Source organism: Atractosteus spatula, chromosome 3 (genome assembly GCF_055471065.1).
Source record: "Atractosteus spatula isolate fAtrSpa1 chromosome 3, fAtrSpa1.hap1, whole genome shotgun sequence".
Lineage (NCBI taxonomy): Eukaryota > Metazoa > Chordata > Actinopteri > Semionotiformes > Lepisosteidae > Atractosteus > Atractosteus spatula.
Window position 1 is genome coordinate 75000146 of NC_142708.1, and position 13159 is coordinate 75013304.

At 50.9% G+C, this 13159-nt stretch overlaps 1 protein-coding gene across 2 annotated transcripts; it reads right to left on the bottom strand.

The window, feature by feature from the left end:
• Positions 1–6097: 6097 nt before the first annotated feature.
• On the bottom strand, positions 6098–13039 carry snrpa (small nuclear ribonucleoprotein polypeptide A). 2 transcript variants are annotated; one of them, XM_088910769.1, is made up of 7 exons: positions 12935–13039; positions 11499–11585; positions 10689–10861; positions 9100–9273; positions 8465–8626; positions 7832–7920; positions 6098–7011 (listed from the first exon to the last, which is right to left on the bottom strand). In XM_088910769.1, exons 2-7 carry the CDS (start codon positions 11569–11571, stop codon positions 6852–6854), a joined length of 831 nt encoding a protein of 276 aa, XP_088766895.1. In that variant the 5' UTR covers positions 11572–11585; positions 12935–13039; the 3' UTR covers positions 6098–6851. The 2 variants fall into 2 exon arrangements, with proteins under 2 accessions (XP_088766895.1, XP_088766896.1); XM_088910770.1 differs by having other exon boundaries at positions 11499–11634.
• Positions 13040–13159: the final 120 nt, after the last annotated feature.

The window sequence follows — 13159 nt, forward strand, 5'->3', positions numbered from 1 at the left end:
TATATAGTAAGGGCATATTTACAAAACAGACAGGTCAGTCTAATTACATCTCTAAAGGTATTGGGTATTAACTGACGTGGAGACGTTTTTAAAATGATCATGATCATAGGTGCCCCATAGCCTCCTGTCGTCCCTCGTCCCTTTTGTGTTAATGTAATCATAACTTAGCCAATACGATTATAAACAGGACTCTGTCGGCTCACTCCGCAGAGCCACGAGCGAGGTAACCGCGAGGGGCCCGGAAGAACGGCGTTCACATCAGCCACGTGCTGAAATTGCGGGCGATCGTGACGTAGAAGCTTGACGGGACCCGGAGCGCGACTCTTAACTTTTACTGTCATCCACCCTGCTCAGGTTTGACGTCACTGGGGCAACACCGCATACTTTTCTTCGATAAACGACACAAATCGCAATTGTGGGGTCTGGCTGAAGGGGTGTCCGCGACCCCCGAGTCCGGGAGGCGGAAGGCGGGAGGCGGGAGGGCAACTCCATCAGGACCGGTTCTGGATCGAGCAGGTCACCTCCACGAGCCCTGCTGCCCGTGTCGTAAGAGCAGCAAGAAAATTAAGGTCCAGAATCACCCCCCAACCTAAACAATGCGTTATCGGGGGGGGGGACAAAGCAAAGTAGCGTCAGTGCTTTGGAATTCGACCGGAGTGAACTTGATTGTACATTTATTTCTAGAACTTAAAAACAACGATCAGTAGACTGACTGCTTGTTGCCACGACAGAGCCGCCGTCAGTCACGCCCCGGGACGCAGCGCTCGGAACCGGCCGGGAGAGGCGGGAGACCAGCTTCGCCGTCGCCCGAACAGCGCAGCCCGTTTCCGAACAGGAAACACGGTCTGGGGGCCTTCGGAGGGAACCGGGAGACAGAGTCTTCAACGTGTGTCATTGGAAACACACCACCCGACCCCTGAGCGACAGCTCTGCTAACCAGACCCGCGCACACTCACGCTGCTCCTCCGGGGCAGTTAAGAGCTGTGCTTTCGGAGTTTGCTTGTAGACCCCAGTTCTACCTCGGATAGACCCTACACAGTATTTCTGCACAAATACACTTGCACTCAGACACGTGAAGTCCGCCTGCACACGGTGAAACACCACTCGTGAGCTTCCCGGTTTTTCTGTCGGTGGTATTGGAGGTTATCGGCCCCTTGGATCGAACTTGAAGGGCGCTATATTATTTAAAAAAAACGGCAAAGAAAAAATAATTTAAACTGTAAGGCCCGTCAGTTCTGATATCTAGCCCACGTCACAACCGAATCGAATGACGTAACTACACTGTTTGCCGGCGTCCACCCATTTCTGGCCGGTCCGTTAGAGTCAAGCCCTTCGCGGGCACCCCAGGCTCGGCGACTACAGCACCGCTGGACCCGCGGCGATGACCAGTCCAGCCGCCAGCCCTGTAACGTGTGTGTGTGGGGGGGGGGAGTGGGTAACTGGGGCCGCGTTTGTCGGGGCGCCCAAGCGAAGAAAAGCACTTCAGAGCCGTTCCCCTGCCGTGAGCCGACCACGACCCCAGATGTCACAGAAGGGCAAAAGAAAACTTCTTAAAGGAGTTCTTGGCGGAAAGGCGCTACGCCATTGAGAGGGAACTGAGATCGCGGGGAAATACGAATTGAAAATAATTTCTATACTACCATTTTTTTTCCCCACAGGGCCCAGTTCCTGTAGTCATAAGTTAAGAAGTGGGCACAATGTACCCGCTCATTCCCCGCATAAAGGGCCGGTTATTCTTCGAGGTTTCACTGGGGAAAGTCATTGCTGTCCTAGCAACCGACCTCTGGTCTAGAAGCGCCCGCCGTTAGGAAATACAGTAGCTCCTTTGGGCCACCCGGGCTGATTAGCATAGCGGGCATGCTCAGAATTTCAATAGCGCTCAGCAAACCGGGACAAGTCGGGCCGCGGGGCCGCCGCTAGCGGCCTCTCTCTCGCCTGAGCATGATTATGTGTATTGGGCTCCCTCTGGTGGGCAGGCCTGGAAATGCACAGTAGGGTTACCCCTCACTAGGGGTTGATTTTATTAATAATAATTCCTTATATTTGAGTGGACACTCCACTCAAAACGCCTTATAGTTAATGGGGATCCCCTCCACCACCACCAGTGTGCAGCCCCACCTGGATGATGCTCCAGTCCTCTCCCTACACACCAGCTCTCAGTGGGGAGGAGAGCAGAGGGATGAAGCCAGTTCAGAGATGGGGATTATTAGGAGGCCATGACTGGTAAAGGGCAGGGGAAAATCTGACCAGGACGTCGGGGTAACACCCCTACTCTTTTCGAGAAACGCCCTGGGATTTTTAATGACCACTGAGAGTCAGGATCTCATCCGAAGGACAGTGCCTTTTTACGGTATAGTGTCCCTGTCACTAAACTAGGGCATTAGGACCCAGACTACAGGCTGAGCGCCCCCTACTGGTCCCACTAACACCTCTTCCAGCAGCAGCCTCAGCTCTCCCAGGAGGTCTCCCCTCCAGGTACTGGCCAGGCTCACACCTGCTGAGCTCCAGTGGGTTTTCAGTTGTGAGCTGCAGAGTAATATAGTCACAGGCGATTTCTTACCAGCCTAGGCTGTCAACCCCCTGCTTGAAAGAAATCAGGTCAGTGTGCCGTGCCCTGACATCCCATCTCCGAGCATTCCACAGCTCACTTTCACTTTCAAAGTGAAAATTCATAGCTCCTGACCTCCCACGTCTTGGATCTCGGCAAAGAAGGTGCTTCTGTACTCAATGCCTGGATTCTGGGTCCAGAGCCCACATGTGGTATCTTATGGATTGTTTACAGCTTCTGACCGCTTACAGAACCTTACACACAGGGTGGTGGGAGTGGGGAACAAGCAGCCCAGCCATGTCATCGAAGCCAATACCCTGACTTCTCTCAGGAAACAGCTCAGGAGACGTGCAGATCCTCTCAGGAGTCACAAAGATAGTTTGGCTTTTAAGCCAGGCGGTCAGAACTGGGGACCACGCAGCCCCCCCCACACCCAGACCGGGACATTGGGGGGTGCAGAGGTGGGCAGTGACCTAACCGCAATGCAAGAGCAACTCCAAAACACCAGTCCTGCCCACATGACACTGCCTCCTCTCTCCCCCGCATCACCACAAGCATTGAAATTGCACATCTTCCCCAGTCTTCTGCCTGAGCGCCTGCTCAGCTGTACTGATAATCTCACGCTAGGCCACCCGGAGCCGGCTCTCGCAGGTGGGCCAGGACCCGGCAGCCAAGCAGAACCAGTTGCAAACTCTCAGGATTCAGCGCCGGGGTTTCAGGGTGTGATGGGACGCCCCGATGCCGTCAGAGTCGAAAGGGAGATGCCGCCGGGCCTGTGTGTGGTTTGACAGAGGGGGTCAGCCCCTCAGCAGCGGAGGGACAAAAGATCACCAACCGCCTATAAGGTGGTGATTTAAAAAAAAAAAAAAAGATGACAGTTCTGCTCGGCCTGCTGCTTCCTTTATATTGCTTGCAATGGAAAGTCCAGATCCCTCCTTGAGAATGGAATCGGCTGGCAATAGCGCTCAGAATCACGATCGATTCCAAGATCTCTTGTGGCCCCTTTTGAATGTTTTCCCGATTTAACTCGCTTACCCTGTAACACTCGGTCAGCCCACACCGACCGGCTTGTGAAGTATGAAAGCAGTGTGGTACAGCGTCGCCAGAGCCGGGGCCTGAGGCGCCACGCAAAGTAACCTGCTCCCCTCGCCCGCTTTCACCTCCCAGGGCACGCTGGAGGGCCCGCTGTCCAACACACAGCCGCCTCTCTCAGACCGGCGGGCGGGAGCCGTCGCCAAGCTCGCCAGCAGCTGCAGGGAGGGAGTCAAGGACGCTCCCCTGTTACGCAACACGTCAACAGCGCTCGGCCCCTTTCGTGAGGGATCTGCTGCCCCACGCCAGGTTACCCGGGGTAAAACCGAGCTCCGCCAGTAAACAGACTTTGAAGCCCAGCTGCAGTCTGGCTGCCAGCTGCTCCCCACTGCCTTCTCATGTGGTCCAGCAGAGCGCTGCGTCGGCAGCCCCCCGGGGAGCTCCCCGCCAACGAGACGAGCCCATCCTGCTGGCGGCGGGTTCAAAGGGCACACCGAGAGCGGGTGCGCCACCCTCTGCCCCCTTTAGATACTCCGAACAGCACAGCACCGCGCTGCTGGAAGCAGGAACTGGAAATCTGTCAGCAGTGCACTGTGCCGCTCTCCCCCCTGCCCGCCAGCGACAACCCCCGACTCCCTGCGCCACCGATCCAGCCAAACTGCCAGTCGGAGGCAAAGCTCAATTCAAGGACACCCACCGCCCGGCTGGTAGCGGTTACCCATACTTCCCAGGCAGCATGCTGCCGCTCAAGAGCATGGGGCACTTCATCCCAAGAGCCCCTCCCTCCTCCACCACAGCACGACTGCGCAGTTGTCCTCTGCCTCAGAAAGGCTCCTACATGCTCCTGCTCACTGGAAACGCTGGTCTGCTGCAAGTACTCATATCAACAGCACAGGGAAGAGCCTTGTAAGTGTGAATGGGAGAAAGCACCAACTCGAGACACGTCACCACCAAGCCCAAACTGGAGGAGACCCCAACACCGCAGCAGGTGGCAGCTGTACCTTACTTGTCACGCAGCAGCCTGAAGAAGATGGTGGGAAAGAACCACAGTTCCCCATTTCCCTGCTGGTTTCACTGTACCTCAAGACCCCTGCCGTCCCGTCGGAGAAGTAGAAACAATGCAACACTCAACAGCTACAAGAAAGAGGATCAAGCAAGGCGACAGCTGGCAGAGACAAAGAGAACATTAATGCTTCTTTTGGCACTACTAAAAAAAAAAATCAAGATTTTAATCTGGTTCCAGTTCTGTCTGTCCAATAAAACATGGGGAGACCGCAGGCTTCCTCTGAAAGGCCTTGATCCACATGGGATGCATCAACAAAGTACAGCACTGTAGCAGAAACAACTCCGCCTGAAGTGCTGGGAAGGCAGCCGAAGAAACGAGAGGCAGAAGAGTCCAGCCGCGGTCCCTTACAGTAAACAAGCAGGCCGCGAGAACGGCTAACTGCTGCCTGGCTGTGGCTTCTGCAGATTCAAGTGTCACAAGATAGCACTGGCGGTTTTGAGGGGTAGGAAGAGGAGCAGACCAAGAAATAACAGATTGGTGACTCAGCAAATAGATGAGGGCCAAAAAAAAAAAAGAAGCAATTCAATCACAACAGCAAGACATTTCTAAAATACCACAAGCGAACTCAAAACGGAACGGAGAAAGCGAACAAAAAAAAAAATGTTTCCATTCGCGCAGAGCTCGTCAGCGGGGTCAGACGACTCGAGCACCACCGGGAGATTGAAAAAGAAACGCCTTTCCTGGTCGGTGACTGCGAGGCCCACAGCTCGTTCCAGAGCCGCACAGCGAGCCTCAGCAGGGGCGAGGGGGCACGTCGCGTCCCGCTGCCTCGGCAACTAAAAGAACTAAAAGAAACTGCAGGAGGAGAAAGGGAAGCAGAAAGAATAAGGCACGCAATGACCAGACTGCCCACTAGATGGGACTAGCAGAACATACATGACTCAGTCTTTATGACTTATGCTTTGAACATTACTTTAGCAGAATAACTGCTTTGCGTTAACTGATATCCTATATTAACTAGCAGTAAATCATGACGGAGGTATTAAATTTACTTTCTATCCTCTGTTACTAGTAGAATAATGAATAATGAATGAATAGTATAAATACGGGAGTAAAATCTGTTAGCAGCAGAGTCCCTGCAAGCTATCAAGCCTGTGAAACCAACTCCTTGAGAGACGGTCACGATATATGCGAGTACCTCGATTCTTTTTATTCTGGAGACTGTAATGTTTGATTATTATTTATTAATAAATCGCTTACGAGCTTATTATACCTTATTTCTGTCTTGAGACCTATTCTTATATACTGACACCCTATCTTAGGCATTTGGTATTAATAGGGAAAGTGACCCTCGACCTGCTCTAGAAGGTGTACGAGACTTCATAGCATAAGGTTCTGTATCCTAGCTGTGAGGAACGTAACACACAGACACACACGCCGCAATAAAGACAACGTGCCCCCCACGTCCCTCGTTTCAGTGCGGAAACAAAAGAGCCGCCGACGGCAAAAGATTAAAAAAACACATTTTATTCAAGGAAAGAAAGCTCCAGGTACGATGTCTGATGTCCAGACTCTGGGTGCAATGCTTCAAATCAAATCAGATACAAAAACAAAACCCCCTGGCTGAAGATCCCGTCTCCCACTCTCCAGAGGAACGTCACCTCCGGCACAACCAGCTCAGCTCCAAGGCATCACGGGAACCAGGAAACCGACATCCACTCCGCCGACGTGCGGGACTGGAGGAGTCGTCCCGATTTCCTCTTGGTGTTTGACGGCTCAGCTTCGGCGTCTTGCTCTCCTCTAAGACTAGTGGGAAAAAGCAGCTGTCCTGCGCCCCCCCCCCACAGTCACTTACCCAACCTGCCACCCCCTGCCCCCGCCCCTCAGAGATGTCCTTTACTCTGCTCCCGAACGTACCGGCTGGGATTCAGCAGGAGCCTCCAACACTGGGAGGATGTGAGAGGAGGGCAGTGGCCTCTAAGAAAGATCACAGCGGCGGTGAGAGGGGGGCCGCGGGATGCTGGGAGGACGCGAGGCGGAGTGCGTGACATGGGAGAGAGGTTCAAAACTGCGTTAGGGACCACGACGCTGACTGGTGCTCTCCAGCCATCAGCCCAGCGCCACCGCGCTCCGTCGCATCTTTCTTTTGGTTTTAAGAAGTCCTGGAAAATCGCCCTTCTTACCTTCACACACCTCTTTCGTCCCCCCCTCCCCGGTCTCCCGAGACCTACGCTAACGGCCCGCCCCTGCCCGGCCCTGGCCAGGCTATTTCTTGGCAAAGGAGATCTTCATGGCGTTGCTCTGCGTGATCTTAAAGCCCTGGAGGGCTTCCCGCGCCGCCCCGGCCTGCACTTCGTTTTCGAACTCCACAAAGGCGATGTCATGCCGTCCCGGGACCAGGCGCACCTCTTTAAAGCCTGGGAACCTGAGAGAGGAAAGAGGTCAGAGGTCAAAGGTCAGGAAGCAGGCAGACGCCACTCACCACTCCCATCAGCCGTGCTGCAGGAGACGCAGCTGCGCCTGTTCCAGCTCTCTGGGATGAACAGTGGTACACGCACTTAAAAAAAAAGCTTACCATCTTCATGAGCCTGTTTCCCTCAGGGCAACAGAGCCCAAGAGCTTCTCCTGGATTCGGCTCTGCAAGTGCTTGAGGTATTGCCGTTTTAATTAACACGAGGTCAGGGGTCTCGAACTGAAAAAACTGGACCACTGCCCATGTTCACCGTGCAATAAGAAAATTGCCCCAGACTACGACAGGGACGTATGCGTCACACCTCAGGGTGCACTGCAGCCACTGCAGAGGTGTGAGGGCAGCTCTACCGAGACAGACGACACCTCATCACACTTTTGAAGGATTTTGTTTTTGTGAAGGGGGCACATAGCTAAGGCAGTTTAAAAATCAGCAAATATGCTTTTTAAAACAGGCAGTCACGTGGTACTGATATTGAGACACACCCCAAGTCATCACTCTACTGGTAATTATTCACTTGTGTTTACAATAGCAATGGTAGCAACATTAATTTCAAAATCTAAAAATACAACAGGTGCACCATCCGAACCCTGGAGTTTAGAAAGGATCTTTTAACTACAAGATAAGACAAACCTTTTTCCTTCACTGTTTACCACTGCCCCTCTCAGAGTGATGAACCTTAGAAACCCATGAATGAACTAGGTTCTTGCCTCTAGGAAAGTGAGAGGCCAGACACAGAAAGGGCACGACGACAGGCCACCCGGTAAACACTTACTGATTGAAGAGCATGGACAGCATCAGCTCGTTGGTCTCCTCGGGGAGGTTGGTGAGGAACAGAATGTGGTTGGGCGGGTTCTCAGGCACCTGGAACAGAGGCGCAACCAGCAAAAATAAGTTACTGTGAGTAATAGAAAAAATTCAAAGTCAGGACATGGGTCCGTATGGTCTCAGTAATCAGGCTGTAAAAGAGATTCCTGCTTTCTTTTTTCACCATTCTCCTCATAAAATTAGTGAACGATGTCAAGAAAAATATATGAGATTCCGAGAACTGCTTATATATGCGGATTCCTCCAAAACAATCTGATCTTCTGCAAGTGCTGAGGCTGCTGACAGAAAATCATTTTTTACTGCTCAGTGTGAGGTCAGCACCTGGTTCCACAGGACATTCTGGGGTAATATCCTTTTATCTGTTTCTACTTTGGCAGCAGGTCATCAGACTGGTCTTGAGTTTGACCAGAACACGAGATCTGCTCTCAATAAAACACACACACAAAAAAAACAAACAAATATGCAACATCTACAATATGACATTACATAACTAGCAACATTATCTGCAATAAACTGATACCAATCAGAAAGGAAAACTCACTGCAAGAGCTAGAGGAGCAGCAAGCGATGAGGTACACACCTGAGCATGTGGCATCTGCCCTGGCATCATTGCTCCAGGAGGCATCGCACCAGGGGGCATCTGACCCATCCCAGGAGGTGGCATCATGCCCGGCGGGGGCATGTAGGGGGGCTGTCCGGGCATCGGCATCATTCGAGGAGCCTGGGTCATGGGTGGCATGCCCTGCAAACAACAGGCACACGCACACAGAGGGCGTCAGTCCTCCCCCGCTACACACCACCAGTGCCAGTCCCCGAGAAACCCAGCTGTTTTAAAAACTGTTTTACACTGCAAGCCGACACTTGCACGGTGGAGTCAAGTACATCAACAAAGTTCCATGTTCTATGCAGAGTGTTCAGGCTAATAAATACAGGCTGCACGGCACGTTACCTTGCCAACAGAATCAACCAGCTGCAGGCACACCTGTGTACTAAGAAGCAGTGCAGCTGAGTACAAACACTGAACATCGTACACCTGCATGTCAAGGCCTGTGATCACACTAAGCAGACGTGAGGTTGTTGACCAGCGGAGCACACTTCATCACACTGCGGCGCACCGATTTCACAAAACAGCCGTTTGAGGAGAACAGCTTCGCAAGCTCCTGCCCCTGAGCAGCGTGGGAAGGAGCCCCTCCGGACTCGGCAGGCTTCGCTCACCGGTATGGGCGTGGGCACCCCAGGAGTCATGGGCGCCACGGCCCCTTGCAGCCCCTTCTTCCCTGGCACCTCCTGCCCCTTGACCTTCCTCTTCTCCTTCTTGCGGTCCCGCTCCACGTAGGTGCCCTTCACCTTGGCGATGATGTCCGAGTCCGTCTTGGCGTACTGGATCCGCTGGAAGGCAGGAGAGGGAGACTGTGAGCAGGGACGCTGAACACGAGGCTGTACTCAAAGTCTGTTACCTTCCCACTTGGTAAATTACACAACAATGACTGACCGACTAGTACAAAGAAGATAAAAAATTTTCCCTTGGGGGACAACAAAGTTTATGGACGCGCAGCGTGTCTGTACGTCCAAGTATATCACATTATTACACGCACATAACTAATTACAACAGTCTTGACATATTATACATACGTAGTTTGTTAAAGCATAAATGGTTAACAGAGGTTTGGTTCATATCAGTTATAAATAGTCTATATATTTATCTATTAAAGCAGTTAATATAAGGGAAGAAATTCATACTTCCTTTTGAAAACCCAAGAAAGTTTTCCAGAGGGAAGATGATGCTATTCAGGTTCAAGAATATGAAAAGGAGTTGATGTTATTTTTGCACCTGCCTAAACAGGGATTGCACAAAAACTGTCTACAAGGAGAAGAGCAGCTTCACTCATGACAGGTGATTTTGTGTTGTCTAGCAGCACTGTCCAGCTCAAATTGTCTAAATATTCTTAAATAACCCTGGGCAATAATTTCCCTGAAAATTCGCTGCATATGGTCACCAATAACTAACACCGAACACCATTTCTTTAGGTTTTCACATTCAAACTCATGCTGGTCACATCATTGCACAAACCTAAGAATTTCTGAAATATGGACTCACACAGCCCTGAGGGGCTCCTGTGCTAATAAATTGTAACAACAATTTATTAGCACAGTCTTATCGATCCTGACGCACTGTGCGATTTGTTAAAAACGATAACAGGATTAACAGACAACTGCTTCAGCTTGCTAATCAAAAGATGAGACTGCAGTGTTTTAACTGAGAGCTGAAGTCAACAAGCAGCAGTCGGGCGAAGGGACGGGGGGTCCTCTAGGTGTTTAAAACAATGTGTAATGCTGTTAAATTCATCACCAGTGCTCCATCTGCATTTATATACAAACTGATACTGATCCCACTGAGTGTTCACATCTGAGCAGAGCATAGATACCGTCATTCTTTCAAACCAATTTATTACGATGGAGGTCAATGCTACAGATGTACAACAACACACCCATCCATTTTCTAAACCACTTTACCCGAGACAGGATCTCAGGGAAACTAGAACCCACCCTCGGAAACAACAGGCGCACGGAGGGCTACACCCTGGGCAGGACGCAAATTATGTGAGGGGAAACACTGCCATGTCAGCCTAGTTTTAGTCTGGCACTTTTTTAACACCTGGGTCGCACACTCCCGCCAAATTCCTGCTTTTATCCGAGAGCTTTTACTGTGAAAACCAGAACTCCCTAATAAGGACCACAGCCCCCCCACCACATGCGCAGCACAAGAAAAGCCACGCTTGCACGCCGCGGACAGCGGACCCTACCATGGGCTTGTCGTAGAAGGGGAAGCCCTGCATGGAGCGCAGGGCATTGGAGGCGCTGTTGACTTCTTTGAAGATGACGAAGGCCTGGCCCCTCATCCTCAGCGAGCGCGACACCAGGATGTCCAGGATCTGGCCGAACTGCGAGAAGATGGCGTACAGGGACTTCTTCAGCTCTGCAAGAAAAGCAAGCCGCCTGAGAACTGCAGGCCAAGACCTCCCCTCCACACACTGGCGCCCGAGTGATGATCTTTACATCAGCTCCTGTTGTTAATCACTAGAAACTCTTTGCATTCAGAAAACAAAAACACATGAAAGATCACAAATGGGGGGTTACAAGACATAGCCCATTTAGTAGTCAGTAGCTAACTGATGACAGGACCTCATCTAGCGGTTTCTTGAGAATCCAGGGTATCATCAAACCACATGGCTGGGTAGCCTGTTACACACTCCCACCACCCTTTGTGTAAAGGACAAAGCCATGATAAATCACAGGGAATTATTTTACTGTTACACACAAGAGCTGGTGCAGCACTGGCTTCCCTCAGACCCATCTGTGCCAGAAATCACCCAGAGGCCCACTATCCAGCAGACCCAAAGGCAAAGCAGCAGCCTCCTGTCACACGTCAACACTGCTGCGATCACACACAGTCAGAAACATCCCAGTCAGATCCCAGTCAGAAACACAACATCAACACGGCCATGATCCGGGGCCATCCGCACCGCTTGAACAAACGGGGCCAGACGGGAGGAGAGTCCTCCTCACACGTCACCTCTCCTCTGCAACACGAGGGGTCTCCTGGGGGCACCTACCATCCTTCTTGATCTTCTCGTTGAGGTTGTTGATGTAGATGGTGTGGTTCGGGCGAAGCTCCTGCATGGCCATGGCCCCTGAGGACACTGGGACAGAGAGAGCACAGCTCAGAACCCGGTCCCTCCCGCTGCACAGCTGCACAAAACCAAATAAGACACTTTCTGGATGAGCAAGACGACTTCTGTGTCTTTGGAATCTTTGTTCCACTTGTTTGTTAACTGCATATATACAAACCTGTTTTGGATAGATCTGAAAAATGTTATTGCTCAACACGTAAAGGCAAATGTTAAACTGAAAGATTTTGATATTATTTTATATTTCGTTAGATCTGATTTGGAAAAAAGGATATGTTTTTATTATTAATCTGTTAATTATTTTGGCAAAATACTTTTATCCACACATGTAAATGGTCTAATACTGCTCCCTCTATTCATGCTTTTAAACTTGAATTCCTTTTTTGTTTAAATTCTACTAGAAATTTTAAGAATCAAAAGGCAAGACATACAATATATGTACATGCAAGACATACAATGGAAGTATAATTTTCAGTTTTTACAATTGTGAATTCCTCTGGCGTTGAACTATGTATTTCTGTATATATTTCGTTATTCTGTCTCCTTTTTCGTATTTCTGGTGTTCAAATAAAAACTTATTTAAAAACAAAAAAGCTGCACGAAACCCCGTGCAGCCCCGTCTCTGAATGACTCTCTCCGATCCGGGCCGGATCTCCCCACCTCCCCCAGTCACCCTCAACATCAACCGCTCTCAAACAAACCCCTCAAAGGGACAGCCTGCTGGGACACTAATACGTATGGCTTTTTTTTTTACTCTCGCCTCCATCTTCTGGCAAATTCAACCGCTCTCGATACCAAGGAGCAAAGATCGGGCATCGCTAACACGGGCTCAGAACCGAGCCCCCCGGGTCAACGGGTTTTAGCGCAGGGAAAGTCGCCCGACTCCCTCTCTCTCTCTTTCGGAACAAGAAGGACACGGTTCAGGCTGTCCCGGCAACATGAGCCCGGGTGTTTCACTCGGTGGATCACCTCCCCAGCTCGGTTATTCCGGCAGTGAGGTATCCAAACAACAGGACCGCCAGCGCCCACCAGAACCGCCCCAATACACGCGCAAAATTCAAATTTTACTGCGAATTTTTATTTATTTATTTCGCAAATGCCCCTCAGAACGGCCTACCGCCTTTGGAGCTCTGGCGACAACTACGAAGTTATTAGTTTTGTACAAACAACCGCGAATCAGATTCGCCCACCGAATGAACGGTTTCGGGACTATGCCCGAGTCGGGCTCCTTTATTTCATTAAACCACCGACACGCTTCCTAAAAACAAAAATACCCCCTGTTATTTATCGCACGATCACCAAAGTGACTAAATAATATAAAATAATTACACGATGGTTCGTTTACGCAAGGATTTACTTACGGATTGTTTAAAAGCGGCTCCCGGTTGCGGCCTACTACCTCGACTCGAATGAACTTCCTTGCACTCGGGCGACCATGGAGACTAACCGCTAGCAGCTGCCCTGTAATTTCCCAGCTCCCTGCCAATCACTCCATAAACACCGCCTATCTGTTAACGTTCCTTAACGCGATTGGCGGCGAAAGCTAGCTCAGCTCTCGATTGGACACATGTGCGGTCTGTCCCACC